This window comes from Apis cerana, linkage group LG15 (genome assembly GCF_029169275.1).
Source record: "Apis cerana isolate GH-2021 linkage group LG15, AcerK_1.0, whole genome shotgun sequence".
NCBI classification, from domain to species: Eukaryota; Metazoa; Arthropoda; class Insecta; order Hymenoptera; family Apidae; genus Apis; species Apis cerana.
In genome coordinates, this window is record NC_083866.1 from 7,376,519 (window position 1) to 7,401,195 (window position 24,677).

At 29.7% G+C, this 24,677-nt stretch overlaps 3 protein-coding genes and 1 long non-coding RNA gene across 10 annotated transcripts; 3 read left to right on the plus strand and 1 right to left on the minus strand.

The window, feature by feature from the left end:
• LOC107996608 (inositol polyphosphate-5-phosphatase A) lies at positions 1-16,272 on the minus strand. Of its 4 annotated transcripts, none has more exons than XM_062085894.1 (13): positions 15,092-16,272; positions 10,389-10,831; positions 9,645-9,686; positions 9,468-9,580; positions 8,817-8,904; positions 8,651-8,714; positions 8,362-8,582; positions 8,150-8,290; positions 7,909-8,070; positions 7,623-7,808; positions 7,464-7,529; positions 5,159-6,716; positions 1-3,196 (listed from the first exon to the last, which is right to left on the minus strand). In XM_062085894.1, the coding sequence occupies exons 2-13, from the start codon at positions 10,449-10,451 to the stop codon at positions 3,015-3,017; spliced, it is 2,886 nt and encodes a 961-aa protein (XP_061941878.1). In that variant the 5' UTR covers positions 10,452-10,831; positions 15,092-16,272; the 3' UTR covers positions 1-3,014. The 4 variants fall into 4 exon arrangements, with proteins under 4 accessions (XP_061941878.1, XP_061941879.1, XP_016910254.1 ...); XM_062085895.1 differs by lacking the exon at positions 15,092-16,272 and adding an exon at positions 13,065-13,319 and having other exon boundaries at positions 9,468-9,568; XM_017054765.3 differs by lacking the exon at positions 15,092-16,272 and having other exon boundaries at positions 9,468-9,568; positions 10,389-12,110.
• LOC133667415 (uncharacterized) lies at positions 3,122-5,306 on the plus strand. The gene is made up of 2 exons (XR_009832893.1): positions 3,122-3,255; positions 3,379-5,306. It is a non-coding gene; the product is annotated as an uncharacterized LOC133667415 (long non-coding RNA).
• Positions 12,497-17,660, plus strand: LOC107996609 (alpha-sarcoglycan). The gene is made up of 7 exons (XM_017054766.2): positions 12,497-12,639; positions 12,708-12,842; positions 13,435-13,574; positions 13,643-13,818; positions 13,909-14,010; positions 16,272-16,446; positions 16,527-17,660. The coding sequence occupies exons 1-7, from the start codon at positions 12,621-12,623 to the stop codon at positions 16,779-16,781; spliced, it is 1,002 nt and encodes a 333-aa protein (XP_016910255.2). The 5' UTR covers positions 12,497-12,620; the 3' UTR covers positions 16,782-17,660.
• LOC107994304 (wolframin) lies at positions 16,637-24,114 on the plus strand. Of its 4 annotated transcripts, XM_062085898.1 has the most exons (9): positions 18,188-18,323; positions 18,399-18,687; positions 19,204-19,341; positions 19,443-19,511; positions 21,099-21,203; positions 21,308-21,524; positions 21,595-21,818; positions 21,907-23,111; positions 23,175-24,114. In XM_062085898.1, the coding sequence occupies exons 3-9, from the start codon at positions 19,317-19,319 to the stop codon at positions 23,958-23,960; spliced, it is 2,631 nt and encodes an 876-aa protein (XP_061941882.1). In that variant the 5' UTR covers positions 18,188-18,323; positions 18,399-18,687; positions 19,204-19,316; the 3' UTR covers positions 23,961-24,114. The 4 variants fall into 4 exon arrangements, with proteins under 4 accessions (XP_061941881.1, XP_061941882.1, XP_016906633.1 ...); XM_062085897.1 differs by lacking the exons at positions 18,188-18,323; positions 18,399-18,687 and adding an exon at positions 16,637-16,777; XM_017051144.3 differs by lacking the exons at positions 18,188-18,323; positions 18,399-18,687; positions 19,204-19,341; positions 19,443-19,511 and adding an exon at positions 20,462-20,707.
• Positions 24,115-24,677: the final 563 nt, after the last annotated feature.

The following is a 24,677-nucleotide window of genomic DNA, read 5'->3' on the forward strand; positions in this document are numbered from 1 at the left end:
TAGAACGATCATTTTTATTTTTCTTTCTCTACGCTATACATGAATTAAGTGTTACAATATAATATACATTTGACTCAACAAAACAATATAACGAGTATTTAATTTTATCAATAGATTTTGGTCACTTTTTAAATTAAAATATTCCTATTGCATATGTATGTGCATAACATTTATACAGCGCATCGTAACATTTATGCACATTGTACATGCGCATATAATCTCATGGTTTAACATATTACATGTATACTTTTGCTAGGTACTGTCAGTACAAAATATAAGTACATTCATATTTATAAAAGTACAACGTTTACTTGCTCGAAGAAATAATGTTCTTCTTAAAACTTCTCGTAAAGTATTAGAGCAAGCAAGAATTTCGATAGTATAATTTTCATTTTTTCATTTTTTCATTCAATTTCATCAAAATTGAATTTTATTAAAAATTTTTAATTTCTCTTTATTTTCTAGCTTTTTCATTTTCATTAATCTTAATTTTTTCTTTTTTTTTTTTTGTTTTATTTAAACTATTTTATAAACTATGAAAATATAGAAAAGCAGAAATTCATTGACGTTTTTCGATGACGAGATAATTAAACAACGATCCTTTTAAAAATCTTCTCGAAAAACTTGCCCGCGCGGAAGATTCTAAAACCAGTCTGATAAAAGCATCAAATTCTTAATCTTATATTGTATATTAATACGTACATCGATTTAAATTATTGCGTTACAAATAAAATATACAATTCGATGTTTTACGTATTTCTAGGTATTGCATAAAAAAGAATATTGTAATATGAATATTGTTAGAAATTATAGCATATATTATAACTTATGAAATACCTAGAAATTCTGCAGAATAGATACGTATGAGAAACAATCGCAATGTAGTTTATATGTTGGTCAAACAGATCAGGTACCATGTCAAATTTCTAATCATCGAATTATACATTTTATTTTCAATTAGCTTATAGCTAACTCGAGGAATGGCTTACAATTATCATTGACATACACTTTGAAAACAGACATTTCAAATAGCAATTGTCAAAAAAAAAAAAAAATACGAGAAACTATGATATTCAAAATGATAATCGAGTGTATGTCATCGAACAATACGACTTTTCATTAAGTAAGCACAAATACAACTATTGAAGATAGCAAATTAGTTCTTACGATTATTGACAATAGCTATTCGTGCTTACTTTTATCACTATTGTTACACATGCGAAACTGTGTATAAGATGGAACGGATTTAAAAGCAGTCGTAGATATACGTCTCAATTTTTTCGAGATATAATAATATAAACTTTTTTACAAAATAATTAACTCTTCGCTTTTCTGCTTAACAAAAGAAATGACTGAAAATACAAAACAAAAAAGATTAATAAATTTTTTGGTATGTTTCATTCGAATAGAAGTACAATTATTCATTTTTCGCTTTATTAAAATAGTAGAAAATTTAATGAAAGAGACAAACATAATAAAGTATGGTGTTTCTACATTCTTATATTTATTTCCATATAACACCGAAAAATATGAATTCATCAAAGATATAACCAGGGGCAGTGGAAAGATTAAAATTTTTAAATAGCAGCAAATTTCTGCAAGGGATTTGTAACAAGTATATATATATATATATATTTATTTGTATATACTATATATATATTTATCATATGCATGTCAATGGAGAAATATAGATATGTTGCGTGCGAATATAATATTTAACACGTCTAAACTTTATATCTTCTATATTAACGACATTCGAGTATCTTTCGACAATTTTTCAGCTTTGAGTTCCCTAGCTAGTGGTTACGCTAATGGAATGTATCCACAAATTTAGTCCAATTGGATCGGATTAAGATATTATGGTAAATGAATATTTTGAGTAAATTGCATCAGAAATTAATAACATATAATTTGTTTAAATGTTGAAAATATTGTTATCCAATAATATAGCCAAAAAAAAGATGAAAAAAAATAATTAGCTTAGATGATAGGAGCCATTTTCTTTGGATAAGAGGAATCTTTTCATTAATGGAACTCGACATTAATGTAGAAATAGAAAATGACGTGCATATTACAGAACTGCAACAGAATTATTACGCACGAGATTTCAATTAGAAACGGATTATTTTCTACTTTTTTACTTCATACGTAATCATTCTTTCGCAAATGATTCTCATTAACTTTTTGCAACGAAATTCAAAAATATAACACAACGATTATAATTGAATCACATCACAAAATGTGAAATGGAACCGATATTGGCAGCAATCGTAGCGCAATACTATTCTTTCAGCTTTCGCGATTTCCAACAAAATGAGGTACCATAGTAATATCACAACAAACGATCTTCCATGAAAACGTTTTCTCTATCGTGAATCTCTGTGATCATCTAATTATGCAAATATCATTACAAGATCTTAAGGAAGAACTATTCGAAAGAATGTAGCGTAGGAACACCAAGACACTTAACAAATGAAATATGATAATTGCACATGTGATATATGTTTCATCTCAATAATAATTCTCGAAAAAGTCTCATCTTTTTTCTATGCTAACATCTCTATCGTATAGTTCAATAGGACGTACTTTGAATTAATGGATTATTAATAGTGTATTTTGAGTTTCATGTAAACTTACCCAAAGCTTTCATATACACGCGCGAAAAACAGTTCATACTGACGATATGCACGGATATTCGTCGATCATCCGTTGTAAGCGAAATGTTTTGTAATTGTATTACGTTATTTCGTATTCAATTTAGTGAACCACGTAAATTCATTTATATACGAGTTCGTCTAATGATTTACGATTATTCTTTCAGTATAATCGATATATTAAAATCGATAATCGAAGCATTCGAATTAAATAATGATATTCAATTATCAATATATTTTAAAAATGATGTGGTTAAATCTATGCGAAGATTAGTTGCAATTTCATAACCATAAATTCATGAAATATTTTCCCACATAACATGTCTGTAAGGAAAATCTACATGAATTATAAATTCGATATCAAACGGTTGTTTCTCGGAATATTTTAACCGACGAATCTGCATGTTTAATATGAATATATCTTGTAATGGTTGTCGTGCCGTTGTTATTGTTGTTGCCATGGTTGTCATTGATATTGTTAAATATTTCACGACTGCTCAAATTGGACATCGTACCAGATTCGGACTTCTCGTTCATCATGTCTGCAGTCAAGAATTAATCATTGACCAACTGTTTTAAAATAACAACAGAGCAGATAAAGGTAAGATATTTCAATATTTTTTTATATTCATTTTTGTATTTGCAATTAATTTATTTATTTCGCAAAAAATTCAAATATCAGTTTAAAACTTTAAAGCTTTTAAAATTTAATAATTTATTTCAGAATATATCTTTAAACATATAAAGTATCATAAGGCGAGTTCCAGACAATAAAAATGGCGAGAAATTATAAGAATTGAAACAGACTAACTTTTATTAGGATTTTTATCGTTAAATAGTTATTCCTATAAATTCGATATTTCGAATATTTGCTTTTGATTTTACTTCGATCTGCTCTATCACATAAAAAATACATTATAAGTGTATTGTAATGCAACGTGCGAATAACATTAAAAGATAACCACATAAATTAAAGGATGTAAATAAAAAAAAGCAACTTTGGATTGTATTAAAAATAAATTTATATTTACAAGCAAGGAAAAAATAATAATTACTAATAAAACGTTTTATGAATCGTAAGCATAATAGGATCAAAGACAAATTCATGATAAATCGATTGTATACAAATAATTCGAATTTACGATTATTTTATTATATTCACATTTAAAATCTGAAATTCGTTTGACAAAATAAATATTATAAATTACCTGTTATTAATAGTAAGTACGTAAAGTTTTGAAATCTTAATAAAGAAAACGGTTAACAACATTAGTATTGCAAAACTGTTTCTCGCATTATGTAGAATATTTTTTTTTGGCAAGACAAAAAGTATGTACGTTCATTTGTATGCAAATTATTTTATAATTATAATTAGCTTAAATCTTTTGTAAAGATATTGAACCTCTTCTTCTATCGATATTATTTTCTTACAATCTTTTTCACAAATGCCATCATAAAGGAAATTTCTTATAATGAAACGTAGAAAATTAAGAAAGAAAGCATAAATAATAACATATGACATGAAAGAAACAATGCGTTAACTCTCAATATATGACTAACATTTACTATATTAATATCTTCTTATAAACTAAAACGAAATTAACTTTGGCAGTCGAATCCAAATAATGGACTACGTGCATCGCATCTAAATGTAATGTTTCTAATATTCTATCATAGGACACAGTAAATTTGGCAAGGATTACGATGTACATAAAAGCACATGTTTTTGTACGCGGTTTCGGTGAAAATGCATATTGCGGATAGATTTTCGCGATAACAATAGGTCAAAAATTAAAAAGGTATAACAAAACATAATTGTAACAAAAAATTTAAAAAACTACGAGGTAATAATTTTTTCAAGTGAATAAGTAACACTCGATAGATCTGAAAAACTTATTCGATAAACTAACAAAGTAAGATAACATGATCATTACGGATTTTTATGATTCTATTACACATACTGGTAACATTGCTTATAATAAATCGTACGTTGACACAATCATCTGAATATTTCGATTCATTAAATTCTACAATATAACATAATATATCACTACGTAACAATGATATACTGTTTATTTAATTGCGCATCTAAAATATGAAAATATACTATATAATACATAACTTTATCGTTCAAATATATACTAAAAAGACAGTTGATATGATACGATATCGTTAGAATATCATGCACATGCAAAAGACACTTTGAACATAAAAACGTCTTGCGACATGCATGTACAATAGAAAATTAATGCTATTGGATAGAGCGTAAGCAGGATATTTTAAGTTACTAAAAGAGTACCGCTTTTTTCTTATATATTATCTCTTATTTTTTGTGGAGCGAGTTATAAAAACTGACTTGTTCGCCTTCGTTTTTTGAATGTGATAATTTCTTATTGATAATCAAGAACGATGACTATAATAATATGAAGATTAAATAAGGAACATGTTTATGAATATTTAATGTTTTTTTCACGATATAACGCAGCAACACTTTTGGCACTTACTTTCTTTTCTAACGATATTATTCTTGCAACTTTCTGCATCAGATTTATATGCTTTTAAGTTAATGTCCTCTGTATGATCGTTTTGACTTTGTACAGAATTACTTCTTGCAACTTGTTGTGAACCTATTATTTCACTTTTGCTATCAAACCTTAATATTTCAGCTTGTTTAATTCCTGTATCAATATCTTTTACATTTATACATACATTTGTTTCATTACATTTATTTTGTTCCAATTTTACTTCTTTCTTTATTTTTGGGACAAAGATTTTTTTAACTTTCATTTTATTTATTCCAAGATGACTTACTGTTTCTGTAATATCTTTTAATACTTCAGGAGTTTGTTCATTTTCTAATGTTGTCTCCGAAATTATAGTTTTATTTTTAATACTAATATTATCAACCAATGCATCATTTTTTTCGAATGCATACTGATTTTTGCTATTATTATCTTCTATATTTTGTAAAGTATCTATAATTTCATTTAAACGTTTCTCTCTATCTTCAAACATTCTTTCTTCGTTCATTTTACTCAATTTATTTTCCGTTTGAAAGAGATTTGTACTAACTATCATTGTACAAGAATCTTTGTCTTGTTTTGTGATAAGCTCACTTATATTTTGCAAATATAAGTTTTCATTGATTCCTATTTTTTTCGTATTCAAATTCAGTCTGTTGCTCTCGTCATCTGTTTTATCGCAAAGTTCATCCGACTTTTCTGAACTAAATGCTTCACCACTCAAGCTCTTTGTTCGGTCGTCTGAATAAGTGCTCAGTTTCTTATCTGAATAATTACTATATTTATCGTCATGTAAGTATACAGAACTTTCGTTTGATTCAAAATTGCTAGCATTTATAATTGATATTCTTGGTATAATTAAATCTGAAGGCAAACCCTCACCATTTGGTGGAGTTGAATCTAAGGACGATCGATTGACGAAATCTCCAAAAGAATGATATCCTTGTTGTCCTTTACCTTGAATCCAAGCTTCAGTTAATAGATGGGATCTTTGCCAGGATACATCGCTATTACATCTATTCGTTCTTGCAGTCCATTGTTGTTCTTCGGAATTGGACCACGAATGTAAACAATAATCACTAGGACTTTTTTTAATATCAATCGTATCTTGATCCATGTCCGTCTCCTGTCCTTTACTCCGAACAATTAGTTCTAATTTGGATTTCAAGAGAGCTGGTGACACAGCTCCGTCCAAGCGTCTCATATTCGACGTCTGTGCAAAATGTGACATAGACGTATTGTTCATATCTATGTCTACATCTGGAGCATCACTCGAAGGTATTATTATAGCATTTGGACTCGGACTGTCCATACTATCCGGGGTATAAGGATCATGCTTAATAGGTGCTGCGTGCAACAAATTAGTTGAACGATCCGTATAATTGACTCGTCCGCTAACGCAACTACTGTAATCAGGCAACATGGATAACAATTCCACGTAATTGTTTGGCACTCGAAAGCAAAACTCAGGTGCACTCGGCAAGCTGCAGCAGTTTATCATACCTTCGTCCACGATGAGATTAGCCCTCAAATAGACTGGCTGCAAACGGGAAAAAATGGACGATCCTTATGTATTATCGTGCATCTCTATGAAGAAATGGAGAGGGACATTCTTCATATGATAGGATTCTATAAAAAGTCTAACTAACATTAATTTAATTCAGGGAAACGATACGAAAATTTTGATATAGTATTATAGAAATGGTGCTGAAAGTTTTGATAAAATTCTGAAAAATATTTTATTTTTAATTATAAAGATGAACGTCAAACTTTTTTCAGTATACAATTCTTCAATATTAGAATGTTTTTAAATTAATAATTTATTTTAATCTTGTTAATTGTAAGTAAAATGTATTTAAAGAAGCAATGAAATCCATACTTTTAATAAAATATACTTAACTTTTTCTGTTTTCGACACCAACGAGTATAAAAAAGGCCAAGTAGAATTATGAAATTGTAAATTATTAAAAAAAAAGATACTGAATTTAAAAAAAGATACTGAACCAACTACATTAACAAGCTTCTAATTGTATAAATAGAGGAATGAAATATCAGAAGAAATAGAGGATATATGGAAAAATCAAGATAAAAGTAAGCAGACAGTTGATAGATAGGTACCTTAGTGCTTAGAGATTCATTCGAAACTCCAGAAAAACAGGCTGCACCATAATAATTAAAAGAATGAATCGTCAGAATAATAACTAGGAAGTGTGTAAATATATTAACCCAGCATAATAAGAGTAAAACGAACTAATGTCTTTCCTTTTATATTAAAATATTGACTCACCTTATGATCGCCCATACAAGTTGTTGGACCTATTATTCCATATTCCACTGCATCAGGTGATGATATCTAAAAAAAAAATAATTGCATTATATAAAGAATTATTCGTATAAAAATATATTTATTTAAAAAGGATATGATTAAATAAACGGTATCTCATACATCTTGGACTAGCATTTTAGCGGTAGGATTCAGTAGAACACGGTCACACCAAGCCGGTACTCTTGTTTGCATATAATTTGAACCTTCATTGATATCTTCTTCAAATGGATAACTGGGTACAAATTTAATCGGAAATTCAAATAATCTTCCAACAAAGTCTTCCAGCTCTCTATCATATTCACGTAGCTATATAAATATTGGTAATTTCATTATGGTCTTCCTAATCGTCAATGCAGTATTATAAGTAACATTATACAATGAGAAATTTGAGTTACGAATTACTTACCCATTGTCCACTATTTTTCACAAAAACATTCTGATGCTCACAATGAGAAAATTCTTTTTTTCCTAATGTTAATATGAGATCATCGTCTTTATTATGAAATTGTAGCTTTGAAATGCTTCCTTTGTTTGATAACCTTCTCTCTTGAGTATCTTCTGTAAGTTTCTGTATAAAAGAAAATTAAATTATTTTAATTTTATTGTTTAAATGAGAATTATTTTCGTATTTTTTATTTCATACTTACTTTAATTACACCGGCTGTATCTGTCCTAAAATTAAAGTCTCCAAATAAAAAATATGGTACATTTGAATATTTATCATTATGAAATCTATCTAATGTATGCTCGAGTGCTCTTCTACGCGTCTTACTATATACGGATGGAAACTGAAAATAAATTATCAAAATAAATAAATCAATTATTAAAACATCTTACAACATAAATTCTAATTACTTACTGTTTCCATAGCAATAAAATTACTGGCATCATGAAATAAATGTATGTTTATGAGATCAAAAACTGTTCCACTAATACTCCATCGTGTCCTTAGAAATCCTTTTCTAGACCATTTACATTCTGGAAAGAATTCCTGAGGAAACTTAGCTTTTTCTTTGGTTGTGACTGCTTCTATGTTACCAGAATGAACTTCCTTTCCATTTACAGATATAAAAGTACATTCTAAAATTATAATAATAATTTGAACTATTTTAATTTATTAATCATATTAATCAAACATTATATCATACCTTGGAAATCCCATAATAAAACGTTTTTCAAAGATTCATGCACAAAGTAAAAATTTCCAAGTGCCTGAAAAATATAAATATTATGAATAATTACAAAAAAAATTAGTAATTTTATCCATAATGAATATATTTATATTTCTTTTATCATTAATTGCTTTTTGCTTACCGTAAAATGTTCAGCAGATGAATAGTCTTCATCTAAGAATACTCTAATTTTATCAAACAGCCTTAATTCTTCGGAAGACATTAATAATCTGCAATAAAAAACTTTTTAAATGAAATTAAACTCTACAAGAAAAGTACAAATGTTAAAGCTAACACAATAACTTGAAGATCTACTATATTTTTAAACATATTTTTTTTTACATTACTCCCCTATGAATATCATTCGATAAATTCATCTTTTGAAGTGGTTCATTCAACCATAGAACCATGCGTGATAATCTATTTTTATCCCTTTCTGCCACTTATGCGTTAAATCACATTCAATATCATGATCAGAGAAACCTATTTGTCTTAGTATAGTTTTAAAAAGGCTTGTTGATACCTTCTGCTATATGCTATATGCTATTCCATAAATATTTCATATACTTAAGAAGCAATAATATTTGAATAAATATTGTCATGCATTTTGTTATGCAACTGTGACTTTAATTAAAGAGCTCTTTAGTCAGAAAGAAGCCTTTCAAGAAGCTTTACTTTAACAAGATTTTAACTGGAGTATTTTTTTTTTATTCTTAATACGATATAATCATTAATGATTGTGCAGTAAATAAAGAAGAATTTTTTAAATAAAAAAGAAAATATAAAAAGTTACCTAACAAAATCTTCCACTTGTCTGGTGCTGTGCTCATAATTTTTTCCACCTACTTCTTGGCAGTGCAGTGCAATAAATTTTGGATCCAATCTCAGTATAGTCTGAAAAGCATTCTTTATGAATGTAAATACTCGTTATATTTACGCAATGACAACGCATGTTATCTATAATACTTACAGATAAAAATTCTTCCGTCCAAATTTTTAACATCACGCTAGGCTGTAAAAAGGATACGCATTTTATATGTGTTATATATATCATATGTTTTGATTAAAAATTTAAATTGAAAAAAAAAATTATATGAAATTTAAAAATATATATTCTACCATACATCGCTATTTTATTAAATATATATGATTTATATATGGAAAATCAAATCTAAATCTTGATCACGCAAAATCACGCAATGTTAATGTTATTAATGTATATATGTTATGCATATATATTAATTCATATATACCAATCAATCGAATGAAAGGCATAATTTAATTCGATCTAAAATCACGAAAGTAAGAAGAAAGATGTAATTACGGAAGATCGTTAATAATGATTTTGTCGTTGATTCTATGCGCGTTAACATTTCTAATATAATTAATATATGCGGGATCATGACATTTTACGGTCAGCATAATGAGAAAAACAAAAGAGAAAAATGATGAATGAAGAGTGATTGTAAAGAACAAATAAGAATCAGTAGCATATTATCGGTATAGTATAATACAAAAGACGCGCGCAAAGCTGCTGACTCCAAACTGAAAGAAAAAAAAGAGAAAAGAAAAGATGATGAAAGAAGATGAAAGAAATAAGTCGTATCACGTTCGAAGGTAAATCGTGGGACACGATCAATCGATCGTTCAGAGCTAGTGAAGTGGTGAAAAGAAAAAAGAGAAAGGAAAAATAAAAAAAATCCTGTACACTCACCTCCTCGAAAATACTGCCAACATTTGCAGTAACCAATAAGACCGGAACGCTATTACCCGCCATTCTTCAATGTGTCAAGAAGGGAAAGTTTTGAAAGAAGCGCACAGTCTTATAATTGAAGAGAAAAGATAAATATCGAATTTACTCGATGATCACGAGGACATCGACGATAATATAGAAAAAAATATGTAAAAATCAATGTAAAAGATTGTCAGAAGGATTGACACAAATCAAGTACACTGCACTGCGTCGAGAGTGTCGTCGCAAGAACGAGCACTAACTCGGACGACTTGATTTTCCGTTAACACGAGCACTCGAATCGAATAATTAGATTTGAAAAGTCACCCCCGGCCGGGAAAGGTCCGCGTGTCCGGAGGAATCAACCCCTGTGCCGAGGAGTGGCCACGGTTTCGCGCCGTGCACCGGTCGCATCAAACCTCGCACTGGAAATACACATTATTAATCGAATAACGCGAGGCTCGTTCGCGCACCAGAGGGAAAAGTTGTATGTGAGGTAAATATATCCCTCTATCGGCCACAGCAAAACCACGCCTACTGCAGACGTCAATAGGCAGTGCCGTGCACGTCGGAAACGTGCTGTGTGAAGATTCTGGGCCCTATTGATGATACAATATGCATTTCCGTGATTCACATTCGGCGTTACGTACGCTATTCCATTCTATGCCACGACATACACACTTCACTTATGCGTTTCTCTTTAAAACCATTAGAAAAACTGATTAAATTTCCTTATAATTCTCGATTTTGCGAATATAAATTACACGCGAACTAATCGATTTATTTCGATACTTTTTCACAATATACTAGAAACACATCGTTTCCATATAGCAGTTTTTTTCCTGATTTTCGATTTATTAAAAAAATCATGAATATTGTTTTATATCGCTAAATTTTCGAATAAAGTCTGTAACATTTAATCGTAATCAAGTTAGTCTTGTCTCGATTCGAAGCTTTCGCGAAGTCATAAAGTAATCAAAACTGATCGTCTTTATGAATCGATTGAACAGAATTTTACTTGATTGATAAGTTTGTAATTGTTTGGTTACGTTCTCCGCCAGTTGTTTATTCTCTGAGACATATGCTGCTAAATTATCGAGAATTATTAAAAGCGTTGCGATAATCACCGAAACGGAAGTTTAGTTCAGATAAGGATACGCGTGCGCGGGACATGATGCTGTAAATTTGTATCGGAGATCTATAGTATTTTAATGATACAGGTACAGTTTGAAAAGTATATTTTGCTTAATAAATTTTTTCTCTATTACAGTACAACTTGAAACTATATAAAGTGATAAAAAGTTTCACTCATTTTAACTAATTTTTAATAAAAATATAAATAGAAAAATAAAAAAAATATGAAAACATTTATAAAAATGAAATGTGAATTGATAGGTATACGATTCGTACGCTCCTGAAAACGATTGTCGGAAACGATGTTCCAGCTGCGCATGAGAAGGGCTAAACGCACGCGCTCTTATGCTCCGTTTACGTTTACATCTTATTTTTATTTAAAATTTGTTTTTTTTTATTAAAGTTAATTTGTATTCAAATACATTATAAAAATGGATTAATAACAAATGATCAACGATAAATTATGAGTCGAATTGTTTCAATTCAACGAAGTGCGTTTAATTATACGTACTCAGGAATAGTGTCAAGAACAAAAAAGGAAAAAGATGAGAGAATGTTTAGTTAATTATAGCTAATCATATAATAATTTCAAATAATTCAAATAATTATTATTAAAAATTTAAAGTTAGAGAAAATGAACAGTGCACGGATTGTAGCGTAGTTTTTGACTTGACGTTGCACTTGCATCGTTTTAACCTGCCCGTCGACAGTACGTGTCGTTCGCTCTGGTAAAGTATCATCTCCACTAGTGGCTAGTTTACGTTTCGTAAGCTGATCCGCGCTGTTAGTGTGCCTGTCTCTTATGAGGTTCCTGCGATTCGTTTGTCGTCTGCCAGACCACGAAATTATCGCATCTATTTTCATCGCGAGCATTCGTCCCTCGAATCGACCAATTGTCGATAACGAACGGGCATGATATTTTCAACAAATCTCCACATTCCACTATAATTTTTAGATATTCTCTAATTAACAAAGAGAAACGAAGAAAAAGAGAAAAAAAATCGTAAGAGAAAATCGATACCAATGTCGACCACGATCGCGCATGATCATAGAAAAGATTAGGATCGAGAAATCGAAAAAATGCAGACTCGCAATAATTGTAGAATCGAATGTTTAATCAAATATTAATCGGGTGACAATAAGGTATCATTTATCGTTATTTTTCAGATACAGCAATGAATATGCTGTCAAACGTAATGTTATTATTGGCGATAGTGGCCTTCGTGAACGCAGAGAGCATCTTAATGACTGAGGTATTCATTATTCCAATCAAACCAGAGACTTTCGACTGGAACGATGATGGTAAGAAGGAAAGATATTATTTGATCACAAACAATGACATCGAGAAAGATTTGCATCGCGTTCATATGGCATTGACATCACGAAAATGATATACGATTACATGCGGAAGTTGTGAAACGTACGGCCATACAGAAATAACCTAGAAATGAGGGTCTATCAACGGTAGACAATTTTCGGTCGTCTCCCGTTATCTTGATTCACGGGTTGAAAGTTAAAGCGTACCTTCGCGCGTCATTCGCATTGCCTTATGAATACCAATCGATTCACGCTCGAAAGAAATATAACGAATATCGTATCGCGGTTTCACAGCTGACACTGTCACGTGTATATCGGTACTTTCTAGCGCGACGTCATGCGAGAATCACGAATGGCGTGGCGCTATGGGACGCGACACATTATTAATTAATTGGTAACGCTTACGAATCGAACTGTTTTCCATGAATCTTTCTCGGAAACGGGTGCAATCTTTCTGCGAGCGACGATGAGTATGATTACTTGGAATTAAATTATTCAAATAAGTACTTTAACCTAGATATTTCCCAATGACTAACGAGTCACTCACCAATGACTATGACTCGTTTATTTCTTTCAGCACGTTCCGATCAATTCTCGTATCAACCCTCATTATTAAATGCGCCTGATCTTCCATCATGGATTCACTATACGTATAGCAAAAGAGATCATCATGGTTTTGTATATGGTGTTGCTCCCAAGAATCAAAAATATTTTCAGGTGATCTGTCTTGTTTAGCATTAGGACTAATTAATAATTAGTTTTAACGAAAAAAATGTGATTTTTAGTTGGAGATTGTAGGTCTAAATAAATATACCTACGAAACTAGATACAAAGTTCTCGACATGAACGTCCTTGAGAAAGAAAATCTGACCAAGTATGAGGTTCATTTAAAAATCGATAATCTAAACGTGGAGGATATGTTCAATCGGAACAGAACTAATGAGCTTCTCGATATATTTAGGTTTGTCGATAAATTTCAAGGAAAAAGATTTCCGATGTCCTATATTGTGTTGGATCAAGCTTTCCCTTTTTTTTCTGTCTTTACTTACAGAAAGAGGTTATGGAAAGATGCAGTGAATTTATACGTGACTTTTTTAGCATCTGCAGTCGAGCTTGGCGCTCGTTTGCCTCTGAAGCCAAGTGAAGGCGAAGGGTAAGTCTCGTTTAAAAATCAAATGTGATGAGATTAGGGAGAGAAATAAGATTTAGAGGTGATATACAGTTATGCAATTCCATTATCGTCAGCCATTATGATAATTATCGAACGATTCAATGGGATTCAGCGTTTCGATATCGCTGACGTATTATTCGACTGATCAACGGAAAACAACATTATGACGCACGTCCCACTTCGAATTTTTTTTCAAATGGGTAATTGCTATTTTGCAATTACATCGTCGAATATGGTTATAGACATAGATTGTTATCGCGGTGACAATATATACTCGACCCATGAAAAATTTCTACAGTTAGTCGCTATGAAAAGTACACACGTCATTAAAGATAGTCATCTATGGAAACATTACAAAGACCGTCCCATCGAATATTCGCATTTTCAATAACTGTTATTACGTAATCCGACTTTAAATCGCAACAAATTTTGTTTGTTAGGAATAATTCCTCTCCAAGATTTTTCATCGTAAATGTATACATGGAAAATATAGATTTTGTAACTATGGATAATCATCAGTGATTCATATAAATCTTATACGTTATTATCATGTTTTTTTTATTCTTTTCATTTTCTGCATTAACTTCGAATTCTGCGTATTGTTACGAATAAATGACAACGTCTTTTTTCATTTCATCATGAAATTTATTTCCGATTGAAGTGATTCGACTCTAACATATTCCGTTTATCACTGTGTTATTTCTGTTTCTTCCAAATATTAAAAGAATATAAATAATTTTTCAAATCAATAGTTTTTAACCTTTTCACGGTGATTTTTCATGGGACGGTTATAAAACTAACAATACACATGAATATACTTTTATTAAGAATTATAAAACTTAATGCGTCGCTTTTAAAATTTTGCGAGACATTGTTGTTACAAGAAACATCGATTAAGAATCACTTTAAATCGACATCGAAAAAGGAATCACTGATCGCATAAATAAGAATTCATAATCCATAAAATTTTCTTCTTTGTAACAATGCAAAACTTTCAAATTCTTATGACACTCTCTTTATGAAACACTAGATTCTTTAAAATTTCGCAGCATATATAACTTACATTTGAATCATATTCAAAGATCGAGAAAAATGAATCGAATTTTTTAAATAAAATTTCGCTAATAATTCTATTCGATGGTCTTTCAAAATGATCCGTTCAATGAAGAATATAAGATGTATCCTTTTCATAAATAAAACACTGACACACATAATTAAAATCAAATAAATATATGCGATAAAACAAATGTCGTGATATATTAATCGCACTTATTGAGCTTATATTATACTATCAGTTGCAGACACGATTTAAGTAACTTGGTAACGCATACATGTAAATGCGATATTGTCAGCGCGCTTGCCCAAGTTAACTAACTGAATGGCTTCCGGCTAGCCTGTTTACTCTCCTCCATCATACTTTTAGACGTCAACAGTGGTATATCTCCCACCGCATTACGCGATAATATATCTAGATGAAACTTTCTCATTGATATGCTTTATATCCAAGAAATATGTAAACGGATGCGATATCGTATCTCGCAAAATTATAATAGGCAATTGTCTCGTATCTTGTACAATACGACATAGATTAAGAATATACGGATGCTTTTATTTTTATTAAGTATGTAATGCGATCATACATTCATCAAATACATTTTCCAATTCATTGGAATCATCGTATAGCGTGCATCATATTTCCATATACATTATACGCGATATAAAATAGAAAATAGAAAACAAAGAAAAACACATGTAATGCCGCTTCTTCAAAATACGATAGGAATCTATTTCTTTTAATTACATGTTATATAAAAAAAAAAAAAATTTCATGATGCGCCAATTAATTAATTAATCAAATAATTAATTAATTAAACGAACGATTTTAACGATAATTTTTTTCGTTCATCATAAAAATTTCCAACGCGAAAGAGATATTTCGTAAAAAGAAAAATTAATTTTAAAAAACACTTCGTCATGGTCTAAATGTCATCGGCCGAATCGAGACGAATGGAAATTATATTTCTTAGCAGACGGGATTATCCCTGACTTTCGACCGAGATAACGGATAACGGGAAGCAATGCACAAACAGGAAAATCATGACGCAACCTTAAACGCTAGGCCAGACGTTCAACGTGCCATGGAACACGTACACGCGCGTCGCACAGGTGTAATTTATCCGCGAAAATTTTAAAAGTCTACGAGTAACGCGTGAAAACACATACATTTTCCTTTTTCGTGACAGAGTTGTTATAAGGCTAGGAAGTTCGATGCCATTCTCCCAAGAGTTGAACGAGCTGCAAGAAGAAGTAAAACCTTTGTGGAAATTACGCTCCTGTCCTCGAGATTTTAAGCGTACCAGTGTCGAGAGACTGTTCAGAGAGGCAAGATTTGCGCTGGATTGGTGTTCGTTCAGATTGGTAAGTTTGGTACAAATTGACACAGTTCGTATGACGCATCAGAAATTCACGAGATGATGATTACACATTGTATGTTTTAGGTCGAACAGGAGCAACAGAGTCTGCAGCAAGAAAGCGCGAGACGGGGACCGAGTACGAACGTTGGATTGGATTTACCGGCTTCAGGAATTTCCGAGCACACGGAGTGGCGATGGGCCAGATCGAGCAAAGCCAGCATTCCCACGAGAAGTTACTTTGAAGAAATTGTCACCACGATCTTTGTGTCTGTTATTTTGTTTTTCGTATTGGCCGCTTTGCTCAGCACGCTCTTGTGCCTGGATCACGAGAAAATGTAAGTATATATATATCGTTGTTTCTTTTGTTTCGATACGAATGTCTTTGAATTTCTTTCTCAATATTCGATTTCTTTATTTCCCGATAAAATCGGGGAAACGAAACGCAGTACATGTGAATAACGGTGATCGAAAGAATGTCAAGTGAAATATTTGTCATTCTATACGAGGCACGTGCTCGAGAAATAAATTCCAATGTATAGCAGCATGAGGAACGAATATAAGTGGTAGGGGCGTTAAGAGCAGATAGAGGGGGCTGCTACTACAACTGGTTTCATTCATAAACAGCTACGATATCTGGTCAAGTAGTAACGTGCTGGACGTTGCGATCGAAAATACGGTTACGGCGAATCGCGTGCTTGATAAGCATGAACGGCGCTGTCTGTACGAGGCGAAATTATAAGTGCTCTTTATATGATAATATGATGATATATATAATATAATGATATATTGATGATATAAATTTAATTGCTTATATTTAATTTAACGAAGAAATACTTTTTGAGAAACGGATATAAAATGAAAAGAGGAAAGTGAATATTTTTTGATGGATGAAAATCGCGAAAATGCATTTGGTACAATAAATAACGAGATATTTATAAATATAAATAAATAAGCGATTTTTCTCTTAGAAATACACGTGTAATAACAAGGGATATAAATAGAAATCGGGTTACATCGCGACCTGTGTGCCACAACGTACGTCGATTAATATACACAGTTCACTTATCGTTGAAGTATGTAGCGCATCATTAATCTACCAAGCTCTTGGCCATGACTAACTACTTGTTCAAGATACGGAATCATTTGAGCTAAGAAGAATGCGATGCTTATTATATATTATGCACCATCAATAAAAGTGGACAACCTAAATATTTAAAATCGATTAACTCGTGTTCATTTAAAAAAATTTTTTTTTCATTGTTCACTCTCTATAAAAAGAATATAGAAATCACAGCTTTTCTCTTTTATCCTGTTATAATAAATATCGTGTAGGCGTTGCATGAGAAAAAACAAGAATCGCTTGTTATGCGATATCAAGCTTACTCGTGACGCAACGGAATTGTTAAACCAGTTCCCATCGATTAGAAAATCGTCAAGAAATGATCGTGATAATTAAGTCCATCTTGCGCAATTCAGCAATGCGTTGACAACGTTTCTGTTTAAAAGTAGACGAAATCTAACGCCATAAAATATAAATGGGGTCTATTTATAAACGAATGACCTTGACGATCACGTCACCGATTATTCGTGCTTCTTATTGCTTTACCTATCACTTTTTCTCTGAATTTAAGCTCGATGAAATACATTTCATACATCTATTTTGCATATATTATATTCTTATATTCGTGCTTCTAATGATTAAATGATGATGTAAATATATATGATGACAAAAGAAAAAGTATTGTTAGCGATCGATCTTCGTTAGAAATGTCCATGGTTTGCAATCGCTCGATAACGAACTTTATAACAGTTGAACGATTCCCATTTATAATTATCTACATCGTTCCTTTGAAAAAGCAATTATGTTCATCATAATCGATGGTAATATAGTCTATAAATGTATTTGTTTTTCTTAAAAACGGAATCTAATTTTAGTAATTTTCATTTAAACCGTAGTACATGTGATTTACCTCAATAGGATTTTATCTATATTACGTATCTGCTTCGACTGCATTTAATCGTATTCTCGGCATACTAGAAATATGTATATATATATGTGAAGCTTATCCTAAGATCTCATTGTGTAAAATCGCATATCTGCGCAAAATAATCTGATTTGAATGGCATATATTCACAACGATACGTAAATCGTGTATAATTGCAACAATGATCGACAGTGAAACTAAATTACGTACATATTGATATACAAGAGGGTCACAGCTCGTGATCTACATATATGATCAAGGTAATTAAGCTACAGATAATACGGGTTATGCGAAAACAGGAATAGTACGTATGCGCGTCATCATTGATATGACTCATAAAAAAGAATATAACGATAATACAAAGTTTACCTAAACTAAATCCATTGAGTCAATTTTGATATAAATTTTCACTGATCGATGAGATCTTTCTATTTCCTCGTCCCCCTTTTTTCAACATTCATTATGTATCGTATCTCTTTGTATTATTCATTTTAAGCATGCATCGAGAAAAAGAAGAATTAATTTTTTCTTCTTTCTTTTTTTCCATAGGAACGATTCTGAATCTGAAAAATATTTCTATGAATTATTTAATATTTTTTATGGTAGAAAACAAAAAATCAAATATATTTTAATTTTGACATTAACTTGATTATACTAATATCTTTAATAAAATGTATTCTCACTAACAATTTTAAATCATTCTTAAATATTTATTTGATTTGAAAAAAATTATATTGTATTATTTAAATTTTTTAGCCGATTAATTTATTTTGTAGAGAAAAGAGAGAAACTTCAACAGGAGAAGGAGTTAGCAATAATATACAAATGGTCCAATATGCTGCCGAAAGAGGTATTTTAAAATCGCTCTCCGTTCAACCCTCCAGTCCTAATGATTCTTTGCTACCAAGTCCCAGGTACATATTTTTTTTTAATTTTGAGATAAGAAATATGACAATCGTAAATCTCTTATCGTTATTGATAGCTCAAGTTCTATATTTTGATTATATTTTAACAGAATTTCTAATGAACGTTGCAATCCATATATTCGACCAAATCCACCACCTTACACAGGACCAAGCAATTTGTAAGTACCAATCGATAATTTTCATGCTTATCAAAGTTATTTTCCATATACGTTATTAATTTCTCAGAGTTGGCATTCGAGCAGATTTCTGACTACACGAGGAGCCAGAAAAAACGTGGTTTTGCTGAATTAGTAACGGTTTTCTATCGTAACTATAAAGAAAATCGCAAAATCATTAAAACTGGCTCCATATTATCTGTTGCTTCGATAATTTGATATCGTAATATTTACCATAAATTTTATTTAAAGCTAATAAAAAAAATATTTTATATTGCATCACGATAGTAAAAACGTATGTTTAACTTAAGAGATATCATAATTAATATAGCAAATTAGTATATTATATAAAAAAATCCTTTTTATATAATCTATTTAAGAAAATCATTTAGAAAAATATATATAATATACATATATTTAATATTTAAATTAAAAATTTTAATTAGTTTTACAATATACATTTTATGTATACATTTATATGTATATAAATACAATGGTGCCATATGATATTAATTAATAAAACATACCATTCTAAACTAAATGTTTTTTACTTAAAATCCGTGCAATCAAATTCCTTTATCCTATTTTTCAAATCCAATTTCAAAATTATCTTAATTCCAAAATTTTCAATAAAGTGAAAAAAAACAATATAAGAATTCTTTATTAAATTTAGTATAATATATATTATATATACTATTAAATAATAATATATATTTTCTTTATTAAATTTAATATAAAATTTATAAAATTTTGCAAGCAAATACAATATAAAGAAATATGATTCAAAATTAATAATAGATTAATATAATAATATCTTTCTTAATGTATTAAAAATAAAATAAATAAAAAATTATTAAATATCTTATTAAATTAAAAATATATTTGAATATATATGTGTTTATTAATTTTAATTTTAATATGTATCTTGACGTTTATACAATAACCTAACCTTTTTTAGTAATTGCGCATGCGTAATATATGGAATCATGTTTTTATGCTAATATTTTAACAGTCGTTTTATTAAGAAATTTTCAATGTTATAATATAATATAAGTTTTTGATAGTGAATAATTTAATAATACGATAAAGTAATAATAAAAGTAAAATTATCATAGTAGCAATTTTTCCAATTTTTGGAGCTATGGCTGGTATTGTACCATTGTCTGGTAGATCTGGTAGAAAACAATGGACATTGCATGGTAACGCAACAATTTCATTTTTTATTTTTCCATAGAAATTTTCATTTCTTTTACAATTTAATCATATATCTATTTAAATAATACTATGCATTTATAATGAAGATAAATGTTAAATAATAGATGTAAAATATAAGTAAATTTTTAAAAAAATGTCAAATATCTAAATGCTTTATTCTTTGAAATAAAATTTGACAGATGAAAAATTGAAAAAAGAAAAAAAAAAAAGAAAAAAATAATAATTATTAATGATATGATTTTTATTGTAGAATAACATAAGAATTGAATTATGTAAGAAAAAATGGGTAAAATGCAATTAATTTCTTTTTATTAGAAATAAAATTTTTTTTTTTTTATCAATTTAGGAAATAATGATTCAATTGCATAATTTTAGATGGGCCAAGAGGATCTCTTAGAAGACTACGGTCTCAGTTGGCTGAAGATGGTTGTCCAGAATCTCAAGTAGTTTTAGCAAAACAATTATTAGAAGAAAGATGTGGTAACAATGCAAATTTTTATTCATATTTGAATTATATGAATTTTAATATATTTAATGCATTTTATTAAAAATTATTAACTATATAATATAAATTATATATTCAGATTTAGATGTTGATAAAGAAGAAAATGCAAAATTAGGAGTATATTGGCTTACAAAAGCTTCAGAACAAGGAAATTTAGAAGCAACAGACATACTTAGAAAATGTTTAGCCACTGGTCGAGGTATTACACAACATAATTATTATGATGTTAAAAGTTGTCTTGATATGACTCAAGATGAAAAATTAGCCAGAAAAGCAGCAAGAGAAATGTTCACTAGGTATTTTATTATAACATAATAATTTTTTTTATATCTATGATTTGTTAATTATAATATTATTTATTGTTAGTCTATCAAATGGTGAAGATTTTATCACAACAGAGCAATTACAAAGACGTATGAAAGATATAGCATCAAATTCATCTAATTATAATTATTCTTATTCAAATAATGTGTTACACAATAATTCACAGAAAGATATAAGTGATATTTCAACTGATAATTTTCCTAAAAATGGGCTTCCTGAAGACTGTACACCTAAAAAGGATGAAGATAAAGAAAGTAATAACCATGGTAAGGACAATATATATATATATATACATATATATAGTTTTTATAAATATAATAAATGCCAAGATTTATTTATGGAATTATTTTTTAGATTGGATGGATCATCAAGGGGAGAAAATTACAGAAGCAGCTCTTGTTTCTGCTGCCGCTAGTTATGCTCGTGGTATGCTCCCAATAGTTTCACATGCTATGTGTATGGTAGATCGTTCTCAAATGGCATTAGATACTATACCATTGTTACAAAGGCCTCTTATTCATCCACTTGCTTCCTTGAAACGTTTGTATATTTGGTTGATAGAAACGTTAGGTCAAAGAGGAATGTCAATTAAGAAGATTCTTTTTACATCAAATACCCATATATTGTTACTTCTCTTATTATATTCATTATTTGGTACAGAAAGTCTTATACTCTTTATACCAATGGCTCTATATTATTTATCTTTTATTATTATGGTTATTGCTACTTTTCAAATGTTACAACGAAAACGTGAATTTAATAATTTTCGTGTTTGGTCTGGCTTATTTCTCAATTATTCCGGTGGAAATCTAAATCCTGATGAAGCAGAATATCAATTTTGCTGTAATAATCTTAAACCTTATGGTCATTTTTTTCTTGCTTTGCTTGTAAACTTAATGACTTATCCTATTATTGCTCATCAATGGACACCTCAATCAGAATTTACTATTATAGCGGTTGCATTAACGTTAATAACGTTGTTAAATTTTATGTGGAAAGATTCGTCCAAATTTCCAGACTTTTTAGCTCTTTTCAGTTTTGGTGTTCATGTTTTAGCAAAGTATCCATATGAAACAGATATTGTAGTTGCTCAAGGCTGGAGATTTTTGGATATAAGAGTTCCAACATTTGCTTCATATGTTGTTGGTAACGGTATCGAATTTTGTTTGAATTTTCGTGCAGTTTTTTATCTCCTGATTCCAGCAGTATTCGCAAAAATGGCAGCTCGCGATAATTGGCGAGGAACCTATCAAACTTTGATACCTCATTGTGTTACTTTAAGTTGGTGGCAAATAGCAATATTTAGTTCTCAAGGTGCAACATGGTACGGCCTAATTAGAGGTGCTCTTGCATTAGTTGGTATGGTTCTCTTTTTACCACTTGCTGGATTAGCCTCTATTATTTTACCAATCATAGCTGCTGCTAAATATTTATCAGAAAGTGACTTAGCAATGAGAATAGGTGTAACTACTTTATTGGGAGGAATGCCATTTCTTGCCTCTTGGTATTTAAGAAAAACTCGAACTCCCAAACTTAATTGGATAATTACTGTTATTCAGGTAAATATATTAATTGAAGAATTATAACAAATACAACTTTTAATTGCTATAATAATTTCACAGTTGATCATGGGCATCAGTGCTGGCATATTTTTATCATGGCCTATGATAATGGAATTTAAGCAAGAACCAGATTCATATGAAAGTGTTTCATCACTTTCATGGGAACAATATCAAAATCATTGCCATCAGCCTGCATGGGAAGAGTTATCGTCCAAGGCACAGGTGCAAATTCAATGTGCTGACTTAGAAGGAATATTAATTTCATGGGAAGGTTATGTAACAAATATTAAGTTAAAATCGATAAAAAATAATATAGCTGCAATATTTAATAAACTGCCTGATAGTATTAGAAATATAATTAGCTGTATGTATGGTGAACCATATCTAAATAGTTGCGATTCGAATGATAAATTAAGACAAGAAAATTGTAGGCATTTTGCAAGCATTCAAAAACGAAGAAACAAATGTTATTTTCCTTCTTGGAATCAATATGAATTTGAGATTTCAGTTAAAATGAAGAGTGGCATGTGGGGAAACAATGCGGAAATTTTATTAGTTGCGGATCATTCTTTTACTAATTTTAGTTTAAATATATATCCAGGCGATAAAATTTGGTTTTCCGGTACACTCTTAAATAATGGATTAGAAGATGAATCGTTACTCGGTGGATCCGAGCCTCATATTGCATTAGAAGAAATTGGTTGTCTTGCATGTCACTCTATTGATTTAAAATCTTACAAACGTTACAAATATCATGTAACGATTAGTTCGATTTTAAGTGATCTCTATTTAGGTATAAAAACTGTCTTGAATTTTTTGTTGAATCCTATCGTAATGTTTAAATAATCGCATTATATGCGATTATGAAATGTACAATATCAAAAATCTTTTGAATACAAAAAATATTCTGAACTTCCCTTTCAAAAAACTATTAAGAGATAATGATCGAATGATGTTATATATATATATATAAAAAAAAAAAAAAAAAAAAAGAAACAAATACAGCAAAAAAGATAAAACTAAAAATACAAAAAGAAAGAGTTATAGTGTTGTAGAATATATTGTATATTAAACCTCAGTATTTTTCTTCAAATGAATATAAGTTTAGTTCATAATATAAAAGAATATTTTGGTTATCTTTTATGATTAAAATTGAAACTATTATTTAAATGTTATTAAAATTTTAAGAGTATATTTTTTAATTATATATATTTATTTATTATCTATGAAAGAAAAACATATATTTTGATGTTACCAACATCTCAGGCATTAGAATTTTATTAAAAACTCATCAAGTATCTATGTCAAAGAGAACATTTTATACACGTATATTTTAAGATCAATATATTTTCATAAATATTACTGCCAGTAATAGAAATAAATGCGCTTAATATTTTTCTATTCCGTTTTCGAAAAATCGAAAAGGAAGAATCTTTTCGATTTTATTTTAATCAATAGTAAAATATTATAACTCTTTTTGTAATCCTAAATTTTTAACGAGAAACATCATCCGCATCTATCGAATTCTATTAATATTTAAGAATCATGTATGTACAACAATTG